This window comes from Pleurodeles waltl, chromosome 6 (assembly GCF_031143425.1).
Source record: "Pleurodeles waltl isolate 20211129_DDA chromosome 6, aPleWal1.hap1.20221129, whole genome shotgun sequence".
Classification (NCBI taxonomy): domain Eukaryota; kingdom Metazoa; phylum Chordata; class Amphibia; order Caudata; family Salamandridae; genus Pleurodeles; species Pleurodeles waltl.
Window position 1 is genome coordinate 521,204,399 of NC_090445.1, and position 23,036 is coordinate 521,227,434.

The 23,036-nt window shown below is 43.7% G+C and overlaps 1 protein-coding gene across 1 annotated transcript in view; it reads left to right on the top strand.

Annotated features, from left to right (window-relative positions):
• Window positions 1-23,036, top strand: part of TAFA3 (TAFA chemokine like family member 3) — a 696,205-nt gene that overhangs the window by 630,355 nt on the left and 42,814 nt on the right. Inside the window, exon 5 of the mRNA XM_069238687.1 lies at window positions 5,276-5,400. Coding sequence (XP_069094788.1) covers window positions 5,276-5,400 — 125 coding nt within the window. The remainder of the gene's footprint in view (window positions 1-5,275; window positions 5,401-23,036) is intronic.

Genomic DNA, 23,036 nt, shown 5'->3' on the forward strand with positions numbered 1-23,036 from the left:
TTAAGCAATACTGACCATATTCCTCAATATCTAATCTGATTGGTTATTTTAGATGTCTTGTGCGTGGTAAAATTGATAATGGCCACTTTGAAGTTCTTTGAAGGCCTCATCATCTGAGTGGACAAGCCCCAAAATGTCGATGTGCAAGGAATTTTGCAATACATTTACAAATTTCATCTAGTCACCTTTATGATGAAATCAAGGCAAAGGCTTGAATAATTGCCCAATCAAGTTTCACTCCTTGCCCTCATGACACACCAGCCCCCACTGGGGCCCAGTCAAGGTCCTATTCTTTTTTCACTATCTGAACAATTAATTGCAATGATGTGCATCTCATAACTTACCAGTGACTAGGGAAAGACATCTCAACTACATCTAGACTGATGGCACATTGTATGTCTTACTTATTTTGATTTGAACTTACTCCGATGGAAGTTACAATTCTACCAAGAATTCTGTGTGAAACATACCTATGTGCTTGTGAGTTGAGTGAAAGAGGCAGGGTGTAGGATTCTGATCAGTACTCTTTAATGTTTTGTCAGAAGATAACAACCTATGCGGACCTTGGACCACAGTCAACTGAATGATCAAAAATGGAATGTTCTATGAAATCTCCCAGATGATAGATAATTAAGACTTTTGGGTCTCACAGTATTTCATATCATCAAGCCTTTAACTTTAGGGACATTAGTGTACCGCATCTAAAGATCGTTAAAGGATTCAGCAGCTAGGCTTGAAGGTTCTTGTAAAGATTTTTATTTTTAAAGTCCAGATGAAGGTTTCATGATTGTGAGTACAATGCAAGATTGTGAAACTCATTATTTACATATGCTCAAGGATGTTTGCCATCTCATCACTGTACCATTTCAGGGTCCTGATTGATAAGAGATAATGTGAAGAAAATAAAATTATACATCAGTCTAACAGTCTCTGTGAGAAAGTGAGTTTCGAATCTCAGATGATGCCAAATAAGACGTCACAAAATTGGCCTAACTGTAATTTCATTGTAGAGTAGAGAAACCTGGGGACTGCTTTCAATGAAGCTCGTAAATCACCGCCACCGCTTTCTTAGAAACTGAAGTTGGGTTGACCCATACGTTTTTACAATAATTGAGAAGTCAAGTCTAATTGGATAGTCTCAGGAGTGACTGAAAAATACAGGCTGTCATTGTGACTTAAATGCCTACATCTCAGGCGTTATGCAATTTTGTGCCACTGAAAGGCAACTCAAATGAGCTTTAATAATAAAAGTGACATTGAAACCTTAACTGTGCAGATCAAGTTAATGCTGATTGAGGAAATTATGTACTGTGGAACAATGCCTGAATGGAAGCATTGGCACTTGCAGCTTGGTCAGGAAAGTACTGACTCTAATAGGTGAAACTTGTTCAAGATGCGATACGTTATCTTCACAGGCTCATGTGGTAAATTATGTTTCTATGCACATTTCTGTTCACTGTGGACCAGCGAACACTGGAAACATGAATCCAACTTAGCTATTGTGCTGCTGAATTTATTAATGTGACCCCTATTGCGGTGGGAAAACAGACTCAATAATGAGCTAAATAAATCGAACCTTTTAATATTTAATAGATATACCCCCCACACTTTTATGGGACGTCAGTGGTCATAAAGATAAAGTGATATAAAATAAATTATTCAAATATCAGCACACTTGCTTGTAATGATTCCTTAAGCGATTATGAAAACTTGTAAGAAGCAAGAAAGAAGCACCATACTACTTATCTGAGCCTCCAGGGCAGGGCATATAATTCATGTTTTCAATTTTAGTTCTTATATATATTAAGCTCGGATAAAATGTTAACACAATATAACTCCAAACAGCACAGCACCACTCAAGTTAACAGCTAACGGGGACAAACCTGAACAGCACATCAGCACAACAGAACACAACACTGACATTTGAGAACTATAACAAAGAACAAAAATGACGCCTCAAATAACACAAACCAGCAAAATAGCAACTCACTAGGACATAAAAACAACTCAAGGACATAAAGATCATATCAGCACAACACTGGTAAACAGTACAAAATAAAACAAATCAACAATGAAGAAGATAATCTCCATCCAGCACCATTCAATTTGCCATACTTTGGCTTACATGAAGTGGACGTTTAGGGGCATATTTATAAGGATGTGGTGCAGTGGAGTGCCACATCAAAACTGGCAGTGCCACGCTGTGTCACTTCCGAAACCCTGGCATGAGCTATATTCACAAAGCTATGCCGCCCCCCTGTGTTTCCCCTAGTGCTGGCGCTAAATTTAGCTACCTAGAGCCAACACGGGCACCCTTGCACCATAGTGCAAGGGTGCCTGTGTTGCAAGGAATGATTGGTTATGTGCAGGAAGTTGTCCATTCCTGCACATAAACAATCAATAATGGTGATTTGTTACTGCTATGTGTGCTGCAGCATGCAGCACACATAGAAGCAGAAAATCATCATTATTTAATGATTGTTCATGTGCACGGAGGGACACCTTCGTGCACACAGACAATCATTAATGGCCTTTTGTTTTTTCTATGTGTGCTGCAGAACACAGCACACGTAGAAAAAGCAAAAACAAGGAGAAAGAAAAGTATTTATCCTTGTTGCGCTATGCAAACGCTACAGCTGGGGGTACGTTTCCATGTAAATCTGGGGCAGTGTGAAAAAGCAATGGGTGTTCTGTGAGTACTCCCACAGCAACACCTATTGCATGCCCCTGTGCCACAGAAAACTGCATCAGGGGGCCCATATTTACAAAGTGGCGTTAAGCCACAAAAAAACGGCTTAACGCTGCATTGTAAATATGGCGCAGTGCACTGCGCCACGGGAGCATCACAGAAAGTGATGCTCCAGTGGCGCTAGGGGCTTGTAAATACCCCCCTTAATACTTTATCATCAACAAACTCCACCCATTGTGTATATATTTTTACATGGAAAATGAAATGTGTTACAAATGGGGACTCCAGCTGGCAGTCAGCTTACACGTGGTCCAAGTATGGACCCTCACTCTCGTCAGGATAAGGGAATCACACACCTAAGATAACCCCCTCTCCCCTCTTTGGTAGCTTGGCATGAGCAGTCAGGCTTATCTCAGAGGCAATGTGTAAAGTATTTGTATACACACACAGTAACGCTGTGAAAACACCACAAAAGTAGTCTACACCAGTTTAGAAGAACAGCCAATATTTATTTGAGTAAAACAAGACCAAAACAACAAAAATCCAACATACACAAGAAAATATATAGATTTTTAAAGTTAATTGAGTCTTAATCCATAGGAATCAATGGATGTGTTGTTTTAGCACAAAGTAACTGGTATGCATCAAAAATAAAGCTGCAGAATAGGTGAGGTGTCAGAAAATAAAATGTGATGTATCAATTCCTTACTCGCAAGTGAAGCTGTGCATCGATTCTTTCCCTGCCGGGTTGGCGATGCATCCATTCATTCCCAGGAGGACAATGATGTGTCCATTTTCGGCCATGCAGCCATGGTTCCTTACGCTGATGTTGAAGATTTGATGCCCAGGGACGATGCGTGGAACATCCAAATGCACGGCAACAATGGATCTGCGTTGAAGCAGGCAATTTGTCAATTTCGCTAGCATTGCATTGATTTTTCAGCTGTGGTGCAGGCACTGAGTCACATTTTCTGGTGCAATGGCTGCAGTGAGTGGATTTTTCTTTAGGTCACTAGCTTCCACTTCCAAGTGCCCAGGGACTGGATTTATCCCACTTGGCAAGTCAGGACTCTCAGCATATGAGCCCAGCCACTGGCAGATGAAGTCTTTGATGTCCCTGAGACTTGACAACAAGAGGCAACTTCAGTCCAAACCCTTGGAGAACCTTGGAAAGCTGGATGTAGAAAGCAAAGTCCAGAACTTTCACTTTTAGGGCAGAAGTAGCAACAGCAAGCCAGCACAGCAAAGCACCAGGCAGAGTGGCAAATCTTCCTCACTCATCCAGCTCTTCTCCCTGGCAGAATGTCCTCAGTCCAGAAGTTTTCTGAACTTGTGGGGTCAACAGTCCAATATTTATACTCATTTGTGCCTTTGAAGTAGGCAAACTTCAAAAGAAAGTATTTGTAGTGAACAAGACTGTGCCTCTCCCTGTACTGACCCCTGACACACCCAAGGGGTTTGGAGACTGCTTTCAGGTGCAAGTGCCCTATTCAGGTGCAAGTGCCAGCTCCTTCCTCCACTCCAGCCCAGGAAGACCCATCAGGATATGCAGGACACACCTCAGCTCCCTTTGTTTGACTGTCGAGAGTGAATTCACAAGCAGCCCAACTGTCACTCTGACCCAAACGTATTCCACAGACAGGAAGAAGCACAGAATGGTTAAGCAAGAAAATGCCCACTTTCTAAAGGTGGTATTTTCAAACTTACAATCTCCCCAATGGGAACTTGCACTTAAAAGATATTTCAGGGCAATCCCCATGTTACCCTATTGTAGAGATAGGCCACAATAGTGAAAGCCAAATTTAGCAGTATTTCCCCATCAGGACATGTAAAACACACTAGCACACATCCTACCTTTTAAATACACCACACCATGCCCATGGGCTGGCCTTGGGCCTACCTTAGGGGCACCTTACATGCAGTAAAAGGGAAGGTTTGAGCCTGCCAAGAGAGTGTACTTGCCAGGTTGAACTGGCAGTTTAAAACTGCACACCCAGACACTGCAGTGGCAGATCTGAAATGTTTAAAGTGGGTGGTACAATCAGTGCTGCAGGTCCACTAGTAACATTTGATTTACAGGCCCTGGGCACCTCTAGTGCACGTTACTAGGGACTTACTAGTAAATCAAATATGCCAATCATGGAGAAAACCAATCACCAACCCAATTTAGACAGAGAGCACTTGCACTTTAGAACTGGTCATCAGTGATAAAGTGCCCAGAGTCCTAAAGCAAGCAAAAGGAAGTTCAACACAGGATCATAACGGGGAAGTCAGAAGCCAAAGAGACAGAGGAAACCGCAGCAAGAGCTGACAGGTCTAACAAAAGGCATGCACTTTTTTTAAAATATGAAATATAGACTGCACTTTGGCTGCATAGAGCTTGTGTATGTACCCTTTCAGACGTCATACTGCTCATGTAAATGCTGTGACCTCCGTCTCATTCGCAGACATACACTATGAAATTGCAGTATATATGACGTACAGGCTTGCAGAGTATGTACATAGTATAAAGAGATGTCAAAGTGGGCAATTTTTTATGGGTACAATCGAACTTATGTCTCATTTTATATTGCTCTTTCTTTGTAGCCTCAATAGTGATTCAGAAATGGTGGTGCCAAATGCAACCATGTTTAGAAGGAGAAGAATGCAAGGTTTTACCTGACCTTACAGGATGGAGCTGTAGTACCGGAAACAAAGTAAAAACAACCAAGGTGAAGTATGACCACAATTTATATTTGTTTTTTCTTACTTTTCTAATAATAGCAACACGTCTACCGTAGATATTGTATATCACAACGTTTATTAATACATAGGACATACATGTTATGTAGAGTCTCTTCCTAGTAACCCAGCGCACTTTGAGAAAGTTTTATGTGAAGAACCAGTTTACACTTTTTCAATGATATGCAAATGACTTTTATGAAAGTTAATAGATACTATGGCATCACTTTATTCCGGTTTGGAAAACGTGCTAAATCGGCTTGACATAACTGAAAACATCTTAGTTAGCAGTATGTGGCTGAGAGGACCTGAATTAGTTTACACCGGTATGATTGTACATCTCCCCTTTCAAGTATGCCACGTTGCCTTAGCGTAAGGAAGTCTGTATCCTTTAATGGTGTCTGTACTTTGTTCAATGAGTCACATGAAAAACAAATATTTCCATGGAGGTGTTTGGAAGAAACTCAATATGAGTGAGGTGATAAGTTGCAGCTATACCTCATTAAAAATAGAGTGCTTTTGCTTACAAACATTTGTGAGATAGAACATTGGATGTCAAAGTAATCATGACTTCTTTTGGGGCTTTTCCGGGTGAGTCAGAATAGTACTTTTGCGCGTGATCAAAGGACCTAAAAATGTAAGTAACACCCTTCTCTCTACTCTCTGGACAGGGAAGGACATCTTTCTATATCGAGAAATCCTGACATGCCCCCTCCATCACCTCTGAAGTATCGTTTCCATTTGGGCCATTTTAGTTAGCCCACAATACAAAGGAGTCATACAAATGGCATTATCTGTTCCTAAAAACCTTTCTAGACATCAAGTTGAAAAGAGTGCCCATATTCCTTGCTCCAAACTTCCTTCTGCCCTTACTGTCCTTAATTGGTTCACACTTTATGCCTGAGGTTTTAGTGTTTGTTGCTCCAGAATTACAAATATTAACCACAAGGTAGATCTTCTTCAATTTCTACCAATTGCACATTTTTCATATGCAGCACCAAACTGCCAGTTTGTCCGTACTTTAAAACCAGACATTTCTTGTATCTCTGTTGCAATAATCATAATATTAACTTTACGACCGGCTTTATATCCCTTTTGCATAACACTCATAAACTTTGAAACTAATATTTAACCACAAGTGATACTGCACTTAACCTCCTTTTGATATTCCAGATGAGAATAAGTATCAGTAGTTTTATAATAGTCAAGTTATTACCTGGAAGAGTTTGTTCCTTTGTTGCTTTAGCATCATGCACCTGTAGAAGTGATCATTTTCTCATCTTTCAGCATGACGTGTTATTTTGTGTTATTGACATATATCTTGAGTTTACACAGAGGCAGCAAAGCAGACTCTGCTTCCAGAAACATGATGTCCTCTCTGAATTTAAAAAAGCATTGCCTGTCCTTTAGTGCATGCATTCTAACATTTTCAGTATATAATTTGCATTCTTTGTACAGTAAGTTATTTTCTCTGCTAACCAAGACTGAAATAGGATGGAGGGATAAACATACTGGTTTATTTTTGTTAACGCAGTTGTGATCACTGCTTCCTCATCAAAGATAATATATAGTGTGTTAAAGTGGGTTGTTGGTTGTGGAGGGTGTGAGCCCTTCTCAGATAACAGCCTCAGTTCCTGTAATGGTGAACCACTGAAGTGACTAAATTAATCTGTGCTTAACCCACTTGTAGCTTGCCACAAAATTGGTCAGGCTTAACTTAAAGGCAATGTCCAAAGTATGTATGCAGCACACAAACAGTAATAAAGTGAAAACACAACACCAGAACAATCCCACACCAATTTAGAAAAATGGAGTACATTTTAATAAATTGACACCAAAATGACAAAAATATATTCAGTAGAACCATCACAAACTAACAACTGTGGTTATCTGGGCACATCAGTCCGGTAAAAAAGAGTCACAAATTCAGGGTGACAACGATGCAGTGCAGGCCAAACACAAGGGCTTGGTTGGGCCTGCCAGACCCATGATCCATTAATAATTGTTGTGATCAAGGTCATTGCAGCTTAAAGATGAAGCAGTCAATGACAGAGCATGAGGTTGCAGAGGCGCATTTAGTAGAACTATTGAGGCATCAGAGAAATGATCTGACCACTCTACAGGGAACTGTAGCCTCACTCCACAAGGAGTCAGTAGCAATCTGTGGGATAACACACCAATCCCCAAGCCCGAAAATGACCCAATCGCACTGGTGATTGGAGCTAGTGGAGCCAGAAAATGAAGCAGGCTGGAATGTTTGCTCTGGGCCATTGGTGCCACTGAAATAGGATAGGGTCTGATGGGATAGCCCAGCACACATGGGCGGCTACAGTGAACTGCAGAGCTGCTGTGAGGGGCACCTTGGGGACACAACAGGGGCTGGAGGAGAAATCAGTGTCGCCCTCGGCATAGTCCATCCCCACAGGCCACAACCACAATCCGTGGACCAGGAGGCCAAGGCAGTGTCTGATGGACTCCGAGGGTAGCCACAGTGAGTAGCCTGAATACCCTAGGGGCTGCACTGCACAACTCCATACCACTGCCCATTGTCAATGTAACGCCGCAGATAGAGCATTCCAACAGCCTAGAGGACTGCAGGACAGCTCCTAGGTTCATGGCAAGCCCTGCACCTAAATGAAGGGTTCACCTGAGTACATGCCATCTGCTGGGGGACATCAGAGGCAATCCTGGAGTGGCAGTCCCCAAGGGGCACACCTGAGAGGACTCTTACCCCCCCCCAGGAGTGGTGGCAATGCAGTTGGTGGCACACATGGTGGGAGATCCCCGGCCCATGTCTCATTGGTATATGGATGACTCAAAATTATATCCAACAACTGAGGACGTAGTGGGTGCCTGTGCCCTGGCAAACATCTCGAGGCCCAAATAAGAGTCCAGGAGTGTAACATAGCTGTGGCTCTACCTCTGGCTGATTTTGTTGGCTGCCATAATGCGAACCCTGAAAGTGTGTCATCTGAAGGCTGTGAGAAGACTCTCCCCTGTGAAGCCTGCAGCGAGAATTGCTGTGGAGGGACCAACTGGACGCATGGACTGTCCAAGTATCCCTGCTGGCTCCCCGCCTTTGCAGAACCAAGGAGATAAACTCTGAAACAGCCTGGTTGCTCTTGCCCCTTTTGCACTTCGCTAAGTAAAGGTGTGAGGTGAGAGGTGGGTCTCACCGCAGCCGTGGTCAGAAACTGCCAGGCAGTGGAGTCATCAGCATTCCTACATCGGTAATAGTGCACAGCATGACCACTGGGGGTGTGAGAGAAGACCCCAGAGCACATGAGGCATATAAGGATTGTGTTGGACTCTTACTAGCAATACTGCTTCACCTGGACTATGTGAGCTGGGGTGTCATCCGGACACCCCCAGGTTGCGAGTATCACTGTGACAGAATATATCCTTTTGAGGTGCTGTAGCTCGAGTGAGATAACTATTTCCTACCTTAAGGTGGGTGCCACCTGCTGAAACATGGGGAGGCATGGTGGAATGGGTCCCCAACCTGAGAGATGCCAGAATATGGAGCCCAAGGACCACCCTGGCATAGAAGCAACATCAACTGTAATGCCCAAGGCTTTCACAGAGACAAAGCTGGCCCGAATAGTGTAAGCCATTGCCAACACTAAACAGAAGCTGCATGGTATTGTAGATGAAGTAGCAATCGAAGAAGGGCTGCTAAGGGAGTGCCAGCGGTACCCGTGTTGACAATGCAAGCGTACCATAACAGACATCCAAACTGGACTATTAGAACTGGAAAACAAAGTCCAGTCCTTCACTGCTAAAGTTCTGGAACTTGAAGACAGAGCAGAAGACTCCCAGGTGTGGTACTGCCAAAACAATATCTGTATTGTAGGCTCCTGGAAGGAGCAGAGGGGTCAGACCCCGTGAAGTTCTTTGAGGACTGGCTAGCACAGATTGTGACATCCACTAAGCTGTCATCATACTTCTTGGTTGAACAAGTTCATCATGTCCAAGCCTGGAAGTAAAAAATGAGAGCCCCTCTAGACCCGTGGTGACTAAAATGATGAATAATAGGGACAAGGAAGCTATACTCCTGATCATCTGTCCCACTCCTGTATAAAAATGTTCGCATATACCTCTTCACAGATTACACTGTGGTGGTACACAGCAATAGAGCCTCCTTCGTGGGAGTGAAGAGGAAGCTCTGGCAAATTGGCCCAAAAAACTCACTGTTGCTTCGAGCTAAACTAAAGGTTGTGGCTAACAACACCCAATACTTTTCTACAAAACCCACAGATGCTGGTACTGGGTGGAGCAGCACCAGTATGAGGCAGGAACCCCACCTTCACCATCAGTGAGAACGGGCAGACCTCAGAGCAGAGAAGAGGTAGATGCTAGAACCGGAATCACAGAGCAACACAGATTAGAGAAGCCCCCACACCAGGGCAGGCGATACTCTTTCTGAGGAGAGTTCACAAAAATCAACAAGTAGTGTTGCATCCCTGGTCTTCCTGGACGTGACCCCGCAGACAGTCAACAGCATGATATAAACACTCAAGCATGAGCATGACGGGCCATGTCCAGTTTCTGTTCCAGTCTTGCTGATGAGACGCGCAGTAGTCGGTGCTGAGAACTCACCCTGCTTGGCTCTCTGACACTGGAATGCTGCAATTTGTCCATGACACATTATTGCCAGGACGCAGCGGTCATGAGTAACTGCTCTCAATCGACCATCCTCTGTGATTGAGATTTTGACTTATTACTTTCTCTTACAGGTCTGTTTTCTCTCTTCTTTTTTCCTTGCTACGCTCTTGAAGTTCTCAGTAGATGAATTATGCTTCAAAAGGTCACACATACCGCCTCCTCACCTTATCCATTGAGATGAAATCTGCGTATGTGAGAGCGATTTAGAGCTTCCCAGTCATGGGATTATTGTTTAACTGTTTGGCTAGTCACATGTTTTGGGGATGCCCTGGATTCAGAGTTGAAGGGGTTTTCCCTTGGTTTATGTTGAACAGATCACACAAAGTAAATGGGCTTAGCACACTTTGGTGCTTCAACCCTTGAAGAGATACAAGTAATCCAGTTTAGGAGGGTCCTTCCTAGTCCCCCCTCCCCTAAACTGGCCTGCTTTCCCTCCTCCCTCACTATTCCCCCTCCCACATACTAAAATAGCTAAGGTCGGGGTACTAACTTGAAATGTGTGTGGTATGGGAACAACACACAAGCGACATGCCATGGAGCAATACATTAGGAACAGAGGAGCACAGACAGCCCTTCTCCAAGAAACCCATATCTCTAAAGAGAAAGAGAGTCGCCTGCAAAAGCGCTGGTGGGGTCAATGTTTTAGCCCTACATGTTCTGGTTTTGTGAGAGGAGCGCTCTTCAGAATCTTACCAGGTCGCCCTTCCTGTGCTTGGCTGAGAATGTGGGCCCAGATGGGCATTAAGTCATAGTGGATGGCAGGCAGGCACCTTCTACTGGGGAGCATTTATGCACCAAATACAGCACAACCAACATTTTTAGCAAGTCTTTCCACTATCCTTACCCGATGTGCCCATATTCGCTGGATTATTGGGGGAGTTTCAACTGTGTCCTAGACCTGCAGCTGGACTGCTCACATCCTCCTTTACTGGCTTCTCCGATTGTAGTAGCTGCCACCTGTCTTATGCACTGCCTCACACACTCATCCCATCACTATAGCTGGTGAATCCTGAACCCTGGAGCCAGAGAATATTCCCACTCTGCTCCACACACCCTGAATGTGCGGCTGGATTCTCCACTATGACTAAATTGTGCATCACTGGTGGGCTCCAGAGTGTCATCAAACTCTTCTATACAAATCGTACAGCCTGAGTAAAAATAGGCCAACTCATCTCATCACAGTTCTCAGTGAGCAGAGGGACCTGTCAGGGATGTCCCCTGTAAACACTCCTGATTGCTCTAGCGAAAGAGTTGCTAGCACAGCGGCTCTGGCAATGGGGTCGGGAGTGCCACTGAATTAGTCTTATCTACATCCTCTCAAAACCCTCAGATCTGTGAGAAAATTGGACCAAATTGTGTTTTCACAATCAGTGTGAATTGCCCTCTTCAACAACTGTCAGTAGACAACCATCCACTGTGCTGGAAGCCTCATGCATTCCATTACTTAGGTATTCATATCTACCTTGACACACAGTACCTCATAGACAGTTACTTTACCAGGGCCATATCCTCTCTATGCACCCAAATGGACTTCTGAAGAACTTTGCCACTCACAGTCCAAGGAAGAGTGTCACTGTCAAAAATGGTTATGCTCCCTCATCTCCTGTACTTTTTCACAACCTTCCTATGCATATCCTGGTGTTCACCTTTATACACTGTATGCCGCCTAGGAGTGTCTCATATGGCACTGAGGCAGGAGACATGTTGCCCTGCATAGTTACAGCTACCTGTCAACAAGGGAGTTTTAGGGGCCCCAATTTTTAAATACATTTTAATGCACTTAGCACATGAAAGCTACAGTAGAGGGCTATTCCTCATGCCGTGTGTCACTCCATATTCCCCCATAATACGAATAAATACTATTGAACCATTTGTGAGATAATACGTAGAGAAGGTTTGATGACCTGGATTAAGACAGTGGTGAGAGATGGCATGCTCATCCCCTTTGACCAACTACAAGAAGAATGTGAGTTATTGGTAGGTCACTTTCTGGCTTACAACAAACTGTTGGCAGAGCTGTGTCAGTTATGGCACATTACTGACAGAGAGCTGGAGCAACATCCGCTTGTACATATGTTACACATCATGGACAGTGGCCGAAGGCTTGATACATGGTTCACTAGGGCACTAGCACGCACCATCCAGGATCACTGACTGCCGATACACAGGTGCTGGGAAAGAGACATAGGCTGTGACCTGACACCCAAGGAATGGGATAGAGCGTTATACTATCCCCGGATGCTATCTTGAAATGCTAAATGTCAGTATATACAGCATAATATTCACCACAGGGCTTACCTTATTTCTGTGAGAATGCATAAAATATTTGGATCAACATCCCTTTGTCCCAGGAGCTGTGCATCAAATGCTGACATTGCGCACAAGTTTTGGAGCTGCCCAATAGCTGCAGTCCTATAGAGGGAAGTCACAGAGATGCTGTCAGCAGTGACGAGTCGTATAGGTCTACTGACCATCGAAGGGGTACTACTAGGTCTGTTTAGGCAGAGAAAAGCACAAAGGGTTACTAATCAATTCATAGACAGCATTGCTAATGGCTGGCCACTCTATAACAATGTATTGGAAGGCGAGCATACTCATGGGCCTGCAACACTGGTGTGCTGCAATCCTTAAGTGGGGCAAGGCAGAGGCAGTGATGCTGAGATGAGAAGAGTTGTAAGGGCTGCACAAGGTTCCCATAGCAGGTTTGTTGGATGGCCTGCTGCAAGATTTGCAGACATTCAAAGAAACCCTCACAAACTAACTAGTGGTCTTCTGGACATAATTGCAACTTAGCACTGTGTACCTGCCTGTCTATGACCTTCTTCCTTCACACCCACTCCCTTCCATTGGTAACCATGTTCGCCAAGGCATTCAGGGCTTAAAGGAAGACTGTATGGCTGCATCCATAGCGCAGCACAACTATAGATGAGAGGACAGCACCAAGATGAATAAGAACACAGAAGTGATGGTATGGATATACTGAGTAGTACCCTCACTGTTGTGACTGGAAGATGAAAATGTTATTGTATTCATATTATGAACCAGCTACTTCTGCCGAACTACCACCTTTGTAGTGTAATATTCACTAGCTAAGCACACCACTGCAATCCTCTAACTCACCCAGGACATCCTGTTCCTCACAGAAACCTGGCTAAACCCTGCCTCCACACCAGACATCGCCACCACAATCCCTGAAGGTTACAAGATAACACACCCATACCCAACCAATAAGCACGGAGGTAGAATCGCCATCATCTACAGGGACACCATCCACTGCATGACATCCCCTGACAACCCAAAACTGGTAATGGAATCCTCACCTTACAACTCCATACAGACCTTAAACGCACCATCAGAGGTACCCTTGCCTACAGACCACCCGGACCACGTCCCTGCTTCTGCAACACCGCCCTGGAACTCATCGCCTTGCAAGCAATCGACTCTGAGTAGTACATATTCCTAGAGGACCTCAACTTCCACCTCAACACCCCAGCCACGCCAACTCTACTGACCTCCTGGAAAGCATAAGCACCATCGGCTTCAGGCAGGTCATCAATGACCCTACCCACATCCCAGGACACATGCTCAATCCCATCATCACCTCCAGTGACAGTCAGGCAGATCCACATCACTCACCTGGACCAACCACCACTGCATACACTTCACCATCTCAGGAACCACCTACCCTGGAACCATGCCCCCCAGATCCACGTGAAGAAACTGGAAAAAGGTATCAGAAGACCAGTGGAACAACACTGTCTGCTCCCACCTCCCAGACTCTACACACAACCCTAAACAAGCAGCAAAAAAGCTTCTCCCATCACCCCACCAAAACAGCCAAGGTCAAAGAACACAGCAAAAGAACAAGTTTGTTCACTAAGGAACTGCACTTCACCAAATAAAACTAACAACAACTTCAAAGGAAGTGGTGTATCAGGAAAAAGCAGAAGACCGCAGTGCCTTCAGGACCGCTCCCAACCAGTACCAATGCTTCCCGAAAGAAACCAAAAAGGACACAATAGCAGACCACATCAAAGCCAACACAAACAACAGCAAAGAACTCTTCAACATAGTAAAGGAGTTCACCAATTCCACAGCCACCGAGTACGACATAATTCCCTCCCAGGAACTGTGTGACACCCTCACGGACATCTTCCATGATAAGATCTCAGCCATCTACAAAAACTTTGAACGCCAACCCTCCACCTCAGACAGCATTAACCAGCTCACACACATGAACACAAACCCCAAATGCCTTCTCGCGCCCTGGTAACTTCTCACCACGCAAAACATTATTTCCATGATGAACTCCATGTATTTTGGAGCAGCCACGGACCCTTGTCTCCACCATGGCTTTAACTTCAAAAGCAAGACAATTGGCAATGAGCTCAGGATAGCTGTGAATACCTCCATTACTGTGGCCTCCTTCGGGAGGATTGGAAACACGCTGAAATTAGGCCCCTCCTGAAAAAAACATCTGCCGATCTAGCCGAATTGAAGAACTACTGGCCCTTCTCTCTGCTACCCTATCCAGCAAAAGTCCTAAAAAAAAGTGATCAGCCAGCAATTCACCCAACACCTGGAAGACCACAACCTCCTGGACCCCCCCCATCCAGATTTCAAGCTAATGACAGCACTGAGCCCCTCCTGATTGTAGCCGCAGATGACATCAGAGCCATGGGGATCATGGGGCCCTCATCTTCCTGGACCTGTCTGCTATGTTTGACACCGTCTCCCACCACATCCTGATCAACTGACTCCACCACACCAGCAGAACCCAAAGGATCCGAATTCCCGCTGCTCACCTCAAAGCCCAAGAAGATCATCTGGGGAGTCCTTCAAACATTGTCTCTCACCTGACCCTTTTCAACACCTACATGACCCCCTTGGCTGTCAGATCACATCGACTCAACTGCTGTAGTGGGCCGAATGAAGGACAACGGTCTTCAACTCAACACTGAAAAAATGGAAGTTCTCATCTTTGGGAAAACATGGTGGCCTGCAGAGCTTGGCACTCCCTGCCAAACTGTTCCCACAACTTCTGCACCATCCTAGATAGCAAACTATCCATGAAAACACTCTACGTAGGAATCACTAAACACGTCCTGAACAGACACAAGACTATACAGAATTCATCAAGAAACACCACTGGCTCCCAAATCAGAAGAGATGCCCGTTCAAGATACTGACCCACAGCTTCAAAGCCCTGCACAATGAAGGACCAGCATACATCAACAAATGCTTGATCTTCAAACAACTGACCAGAGATCTCTGATCAACTTCCCTCTCCCTCACAGACACACCACGGATCTGTTGAGCCAACAATGGAGGATCCTCTTTCTCACACCTGGCAACCAAGGCTTGAAACAACGTCCCCGAACCTCAGGACCTCAGCGTCACTCCAGCGATTCATAAGACAACTAAAGACCTGGATCTTCAAATGATCACACCTCCACACAGCAGCAAACAGCTCTAGCACCTCGAGATCGTCACAAGTGATTTGCTGGGCTCTATAAATGTTTGATTGGTTGATTGATCTGTGTCATGTGTATCCCACATTTGTAAGTGATCTTGATTCTTGATGCAGGGTGTTGCTTCGCACAGCAGTGGTTCAGAACAGTGATGTGGGGTCCTGCGGCAAGGTGTATCACACTGAGGGGGTCATTCCAAGTGGAACCGCCAGAATACTGCTGCGCGGTCAAAAGACCGCTGCGGTTATTCTGAGTTTCCCGCTGGGTGGGCGGGCGACTGCCAGAAGGCCGCCCTCCCGCCCAGCAGGAAACCCCTTCCCACGAGGATGCCGGCTCCGAATGGAGTGGGAAGGGTGCGACGGGTGCAGTGGCATGGGCACTGCAGGGGCCCCCATGGGCCCCACGACACCCGTTACCGCCAGCCAGGTTCTGGCGGTCAAAACCGCCAGAACCAGGCTGGCGGTAAGGGGGTCGGAATCCCCATGGAGGATTCCCCAGGGCAGCGGGAAACCGGCGGGACACCGCCGGTTTCCCGTTTCTGACTGCGGCTGTACCGCCGCGGTCAGAATGCCCATTGGAGCACCGCCAGCCTGTTGGAGGTGCTCCCGTCATTTTAGCGGTTAGAATGACCCCCTGAGTCTGTTCCACTGAGGAACTGCAAGGGCAGCGATGCAAGTTGCGTTGCCCTGTAAAAGTTCCAATAAGCAGCTGAGAGGGTTACGTCGGCTTGACTCACGCTGTGTTGGTTTCTGATGAGGACCACAGCCGGGCTGTCAGAGTAGTTTCATCCTCACTTTCAAGTGTCTATGACTGAAGAGGTACCACTTTTGGGGTTAGAACACACATCAGGGAGATTCCAGGTACAGTGTTCAAGGTGATTTGAGCCCTTTCTGTCGCTGAATCTTTGATTAGGAGGCCAGCCAATTAGCCGTTTGAGTCACTCTGGTGATCCTGTGTTTAAGATGCAGGTTCAATCCTTCTTACTCACAAACTCAGGGAGCAGAGCAGCAAAGGCAGCAGAGCAGTCATTGTTACAGCAGAACATTCCTTTGTCTGAGTCTCTCACATGTCCAGAGGTGATCTGAAAACTGGGTCTGAAGATTCAATATTTATACGTGGTGTCTGCTTTGAAATGGGAGCAGCGCCTACAAGAGGAGTCTGCACTTTCTTGCCTCCCTGCACTGCTCCCAGTTTGTCTGGGGGCACACTAGGGAAGCATGAAGATCTTTGTGTGAGCTGAGCCAGTGCCTTTGAAGCATGGTGGGTGGCAGTCCCACCCCCTATCAAGTCAGAGATGGCTCACCCTGTCAACACCCAGACTCTCTATTGTGATGCTATCTGGGAGGAATACACAAAGGCCAACTGCGAACTCCACCTAGTCATGTGACCCATGAACAGGCTGCAGGCACCAAATGGGAACGACAAGAAAATGCAAACTGGGCATTATGACTTACAATCCAACTGTACCATTAAATAGGATTTCAAATTATAATTCCTCAGACATTAAACTTGACTTTCCTACTTGCTACCAATCAAACATTATCACTTATTAAAAGTAGTAAGGTAATCCAATGGTTTCCTATTGGGAAGGCAGGACTCACAGTAGTGAAAAACGAATTTGTGAGTTTTTTCACTACCAAGACACATAAAACTTAAAAGTCCATGACAAACTTTTTAATTACCATGCACCCTATTGTATGGGCTGTTTACGTCCTATAATAGCGGTGACTTATAACTAAAAAAGAGTACTATACTTGGCAAAGGGGGTTATATTGGCAGTCGAATTGGCGGTTAAAAACTGCTGGCAGGCTGCCATGACCTGAGACATGTTTTAAAGGACTAATTAAGTGGGTGGTGGAATACGTGCTGGCCCCCTAGTAACATTTAATTTACAGGTCCTGGGAATATGATATACCACTCTACTAGGGACGTATAATTAAATCAAGTATACCAATCAGGTGTATGCCAACTGTACCATCTAAATGGAGTGTCTATAAGCACAATAGCACTGGTTAGCAGTGGGAATGTTCAGAGAGTCCTAAGGCCAAGAGAAAACAATAAAGAAAAATTGAAGGTTAAAGGCACAAAGTTTGAGGAAAGACCTCCCTAAGGCTGAGTGGAATATATAGGAAGTAAATTTGAACACTGTTTTTCATTATTAAATCCACAAGCAGTCCCTGTCAATGGGGCTGTTATAATAAGCGCTTATCACTCCTTACCATTATTATGTAGAAGGTCCACCAGCCAGGAATTTAATTCCAGGGTTGAGGTATTACCTTTTGACTTCATCAAGAATTCTGGCACCTTGCAATGCAGCCAAGAAACAGTATTGGCTTCAAAATGATGCATCATACTTTTTTTTATATACCTGAGGATGGTATAAAGGTAAATCTCCTATATTTGACCAACAGTTCACTCAATATTCAGTTTGGAACTTTTTTGAAATTATATGTTGACTTCAGGAGGGGAAAAGGTTGCTTTTTAGAAAGCCATCTTTCCAAAATTTCTATTACAAATTCAACTTCACCAGTGAGGTGGACATGTAATTAATATTTCAAGCAGTCCACAAATTTGATGCTTCCTAGCAGAACATTTATTACACTTAATATTGTATCCTGATTCTTTACTACGAAACGGCAAACACTGACACAGTGAAAATAGCTTTGAGGTGCTAGTCACTGTAAGAACATGTTTAACATTAACCTTTGCATGTCCTACTTTTAAAAACTATCCACCCTGCACTAACAGTGATTTTAAAATATTTAGAAGAAGGGTTTTAGCCTTGTCAAAATGGGTTATTTTAACAGATTGAATTCTGTTAAAATAACCCACAGGCAGACAGGCAGACTATAAGTGGAAGACCTGCAGTCATGTTAACATTGTCACTATAGTGGATGGCCCAATGGGTGTGTCAGTGAACGTGTGATATTGAACCTACTTTGGTATCCCTTGTTATCATATTCTAGGGTCTTATATGTAAGTTAGATATACCAATTACCAGTACACCTTTTGTACTCAGTTGAAAGAAGTAACACAAGCTAACCACTTGTTAGCAGGGGAATAGCTCACAAAGATCTATAGCCAGAAAAAATAGTGTTCAGCAAAAAGGCAAACAAAATCGGGGTAACAATGCAGAAAGTGCAACATTTCCAACATATATTAAATGAGAGATCAGGTATTTTAAAAATTGTATCATAATATATTAAACAAACTACTTTTTGGAGTAACCATAAATGAAGTTCAACAACTTATTCGGAAGTTATGTTTGGTAGGCTATAGTGCTCTGACATCTATGCAAGGTGGTTCTATGTTGTGGAATAATCAAGTCTGTAGTAGCTGCCCACAAAAAACGGATTTAGTGTTGCTACTTGAGCCTTTTGGGGCCTTGGACTAGGATATCCTTTTACACACAACAGATCTGTCTTTGTCTCAAGCAACCTAATGAGATTGGGGCTTTATTGAAAATTCCAGGTTCGGTTGTCTCCCTCGGATATTTTGTGAATAGGACACCCAATGAAGAGTGAGACGTTTTCTCATGGGCACAGCTTAGATTTCCCCTTCCCTGTAAGGAAATATGGTTCACTTGAGGGGTTGTTTTCAGGTCAAACTTGTTGGAATGCACCAAAGGGAAAGGCTTTGTCTTTACATTACATGTGGCTTTTGATGTTGCTATCACCAAAATATGCATGTTGTTCCCCACAAACTCTGAATATCTAAACATTATCATAAGCAATATATTCTTGACATATCGGTGTCAGTTTTTTTCGGATGCTATAATCCGAAGGTGTCTACTCCTGACAAGGCCCTAAGTATCTTGTGCACAATTATTTAAATGTGCTCAACTCTCAGCAGTATTATATTACCCAAAAAAATATTTTTGTTCTATGATTATATGGGGGAATAATATCATTGGATTAATGACAAGAATTTACATTGGTTGACATTTGTTTTTCAAGAGGTTGGAGCATTTAGAATATAGTACATTTGGCAGAATGCATTGCCATCAAACTTTATATTTTACTATATAGTACCGTCCCTTGGTCGATGTTCTCTTTATTAAGATCTCCACCGGAAAGTTTTTTAAATGGATTCCCTTTCATTTTGTTTCTAATTCCGCTGCTGATCTTAAGTCTCAGCGTTCTCCAGTTTCATTACTCCAGGTGTTTTATAGCGAAGTCAATTAGCACTTTTTACACTGCTCTAAAATATAACTAGAGCGATGTGGTGGTAAAAAGGCATTATTTGCCAACGCAGGATACAGAGATTATCATGCATAACAAGTGCCCTGTTGAATCAGTGTTGTTTCCTCTGTTGAATAAGTGTAATTCCTTGATCTGGACTAAAATGGATTGTATTAATCCTTTATCATGGTATGCGTAAATAAAGACATGCTTACCACTAAGCATGTAGATAAACTTAACTGGTTGAAGCTGTTCAAGGCTGCTTTTTGTGAGAGTCTCTGAAGGATGAGTGGATTTGAGGGATGGGGCTTGTGTGGACGTGAGGATGGATGCATGCATGGACAGATCAATTAATTAATCCGTTGAATTAGTGTCATGCATTGATGGAATGAGGGCATTAAAATCAAAGATCGTGGTTCCAGATGGGATTACATTTTTCAGGATCCGTGACCTAAAGTGGTTTCAACGGTTAAAGGGATTCTTTGTTAAACAGTGTTTGTGTTATTTAAGACCACACTAACAGAACTTGAGTGTAGTGAAATTGTAGGACAAAGATTATGCTTCAAAAATGTGCTACTGGGCTCTGGAATCCGTATGAGGAGATTTTGGATGAATATAAACACATCACAAAATTGGTGATTTTAAGTAGCATCCGAAAAGGTTTCTACTGTGCAGGACTTACAATTCCTTGCTAAGTTCCCCTCAGAAGAGCTGCACGATTTCACTCAACAGAGCTGTCAGTATTCGCACATTAAAACTTTGGTTGATGAGTGGAGTAAAACTAATGGCATGGAAATCGCTTGCCATCTTCTTTGAGGTGTGAAAAGATTCAAGAGTATTACCACTTCTTTGAACCACTGGGCCTTGACCGTTATTTGATGAAAGTTCAGTGTTCCAGTAACTGGCAGACATTTCAGATGATTTACCTATGTCAAATAAAAACAGTCTTCGAAGGCTGACAGAATGACTAGAAGGCTCCAGATATCAACCTTGCATCCATTTAATGGGAAAGTGATCATTCTTTATGTTCGTTTGAATGTCCAAGGTACACAATAAGTTACCTTTTTGTATACTTGATTGTTCTTTGTCCTGGACTATGGAGGGATTTATGATAACTTACTATGTCAATATTTTTATAAATATTTTTTTTTAATCTTTTTCCGTTTTATCTTCCATGTCTATGAATGGGTATATGCATTATGTATTTATGAGGCATATATCATAAAACCAGATGCGAAGCATGGGTAAGTGGGGCAGAATTGATATTGAGGTGAACATAAAGCAATTGACTACATCCAAGAGACAGCTATTGATGAAGGGCTTTACAAAAGGGAATGTGGTGGGACACGACAAAGAATAGGGGAGGGGGGCTCCCGCTCTAGGATGTTACCCTGTGATGAAGTTTATCACTAGAATTCCTTCCATATTGTATTTTTCTTTCACAATATTGATGTACTGTCTGTTGATAGTGCTGATTTCTTCCACCAGATGTCTTAGTCTCGGAAGCCAGGTATGTTTGGCTGCCACAATTTGAGGCCATTGTTAGCCCTTGAATGTAATGCAGGTAAGCAGAGAAGGGCAGTGGCAATCCTTGGAATGTCAGAGGGATTCTTTTGAACTTGCAAACATTTTTGATGAGGTGGTTAATGCTTGTAGGATGCTAGGAACAGGGTGGACCACTGAGATGTTGGCCATCATTGCTTAGTCTATAAATATGGAAGAGAACCTCAGCCTAGATAGTAATTCTGAAGTATCCTAATGAGAAGGGCTTTACTCATGTTTGTTTTGTGTGCAAAATATGTCCTAGAGCTTAGAGCCAATTTATAAACCCATGAATTGAATATTGCCAACAAGTAAAATGTGAAGCTCTTCTTTTTGTTGTTTCATCATCACTGGTGACAAATATGAATTCTTTCTTGGTGGAGTTTAGTTTGAGATATGCATCAGCTAGCTAGGCTTGGAATGTGGTTGGAGGTCCTTCAGTCAGTCAATGTAAGAATAAAACCTTTCATAGAACTGTGTCAAGCGGGCACTCGTGGAATTTGACATCATTAACAGTCTGGAGGACTCTATGCTATTCTATGTCTGTGCTGATGATCACTGGTAAGAGGTTGTGGCCATGAGGGACACCAGTGGAAAGTGGGATGTAGTAGGATCTACAGGAGTGCCATCTGCACCCTGTACTCCACATGCAGCTTGAACTATTTCTACACAATGCCATAAAAACTACTTTTAGGCTGTGATGGTTTCAAGCAGTGCTTGGTATTAAAAGAAGTTGAAGCTGTAAAAAGGTTGAGGCAAATGAAGATGGCAAACGCAACCATTATTGTGATACATAGCATGACATCAGAAAATTGGAAGGTTGAATCTCTCTACTGCACTGCTATCTAAACTCAGACTTATAGTCTTACAGGAGAGAGTTATATAACTTCTAAACTTCATAGAGTTGGCTTGCAACAAATTTCTCAACACCCTGCCTCAGAATACAGGTGAGTAATATTTCCACAGTCCTTAAGATCCGGGGTGGGTTCCGTCAAGTGAGAGAAGATCTGCCTGGCCTTGAGATCATTGGAAAGTACCCTTGCAGTAGAGATGAATGATGTTTAGCAAATGCATTGTTGTTTCACTGCACAGATGCAACACTCAACATGTTCCATTGTCTGAAGGGCTGCACCAAGTGTGCCATTATGTGGACAGAGGATAACTGTCTGTGTACAGGATACATGCCTAAAGCAGTGGTGGCAGCATACCATAGATTAGAGGGATCAAGAGTGTGACCAAACTTTTTCTTTTGGGCCACTGGGAGTGAGACCTATCCTCCCCCTAATGCAAGGTTCTGCTGTTACGTGTATGCCTAGAACCTTGTACTAGCATCTTGTGTGTATGTTGAATGTGTGCACATGTGTAGAATGTGGTACATGTATAGTAATAATGCTACATGTGTGTGAGCGAACTTGACTATTGATGCCATTGGAACTCACTTTGGATGCCCCTTGACTGGCATATCAAAGGATGGAGGGAGAGCACTGTTCTCTCGGAAGGTTGAAGCATATTTACTTTACTTTAGAAATTTAGGGCAGATTTACACGACTCTAACACCTCTAAGAGCTGCCTTAGCACCATTTGTTTTATGGTAAGGTGGCTCTAAGTAGGCCATTCCCCCACACCATATTTACAAAGTGGCACAATGCATGCATTGCGCCACTTTGCAACCCCTTGCACCACATTATACCTGCGCTAGTCATAATATATGCAAGAGGACGTTCTCCTTCAGTGAGGCCCGAAAAAATAGCGCAGTGATATTTACAA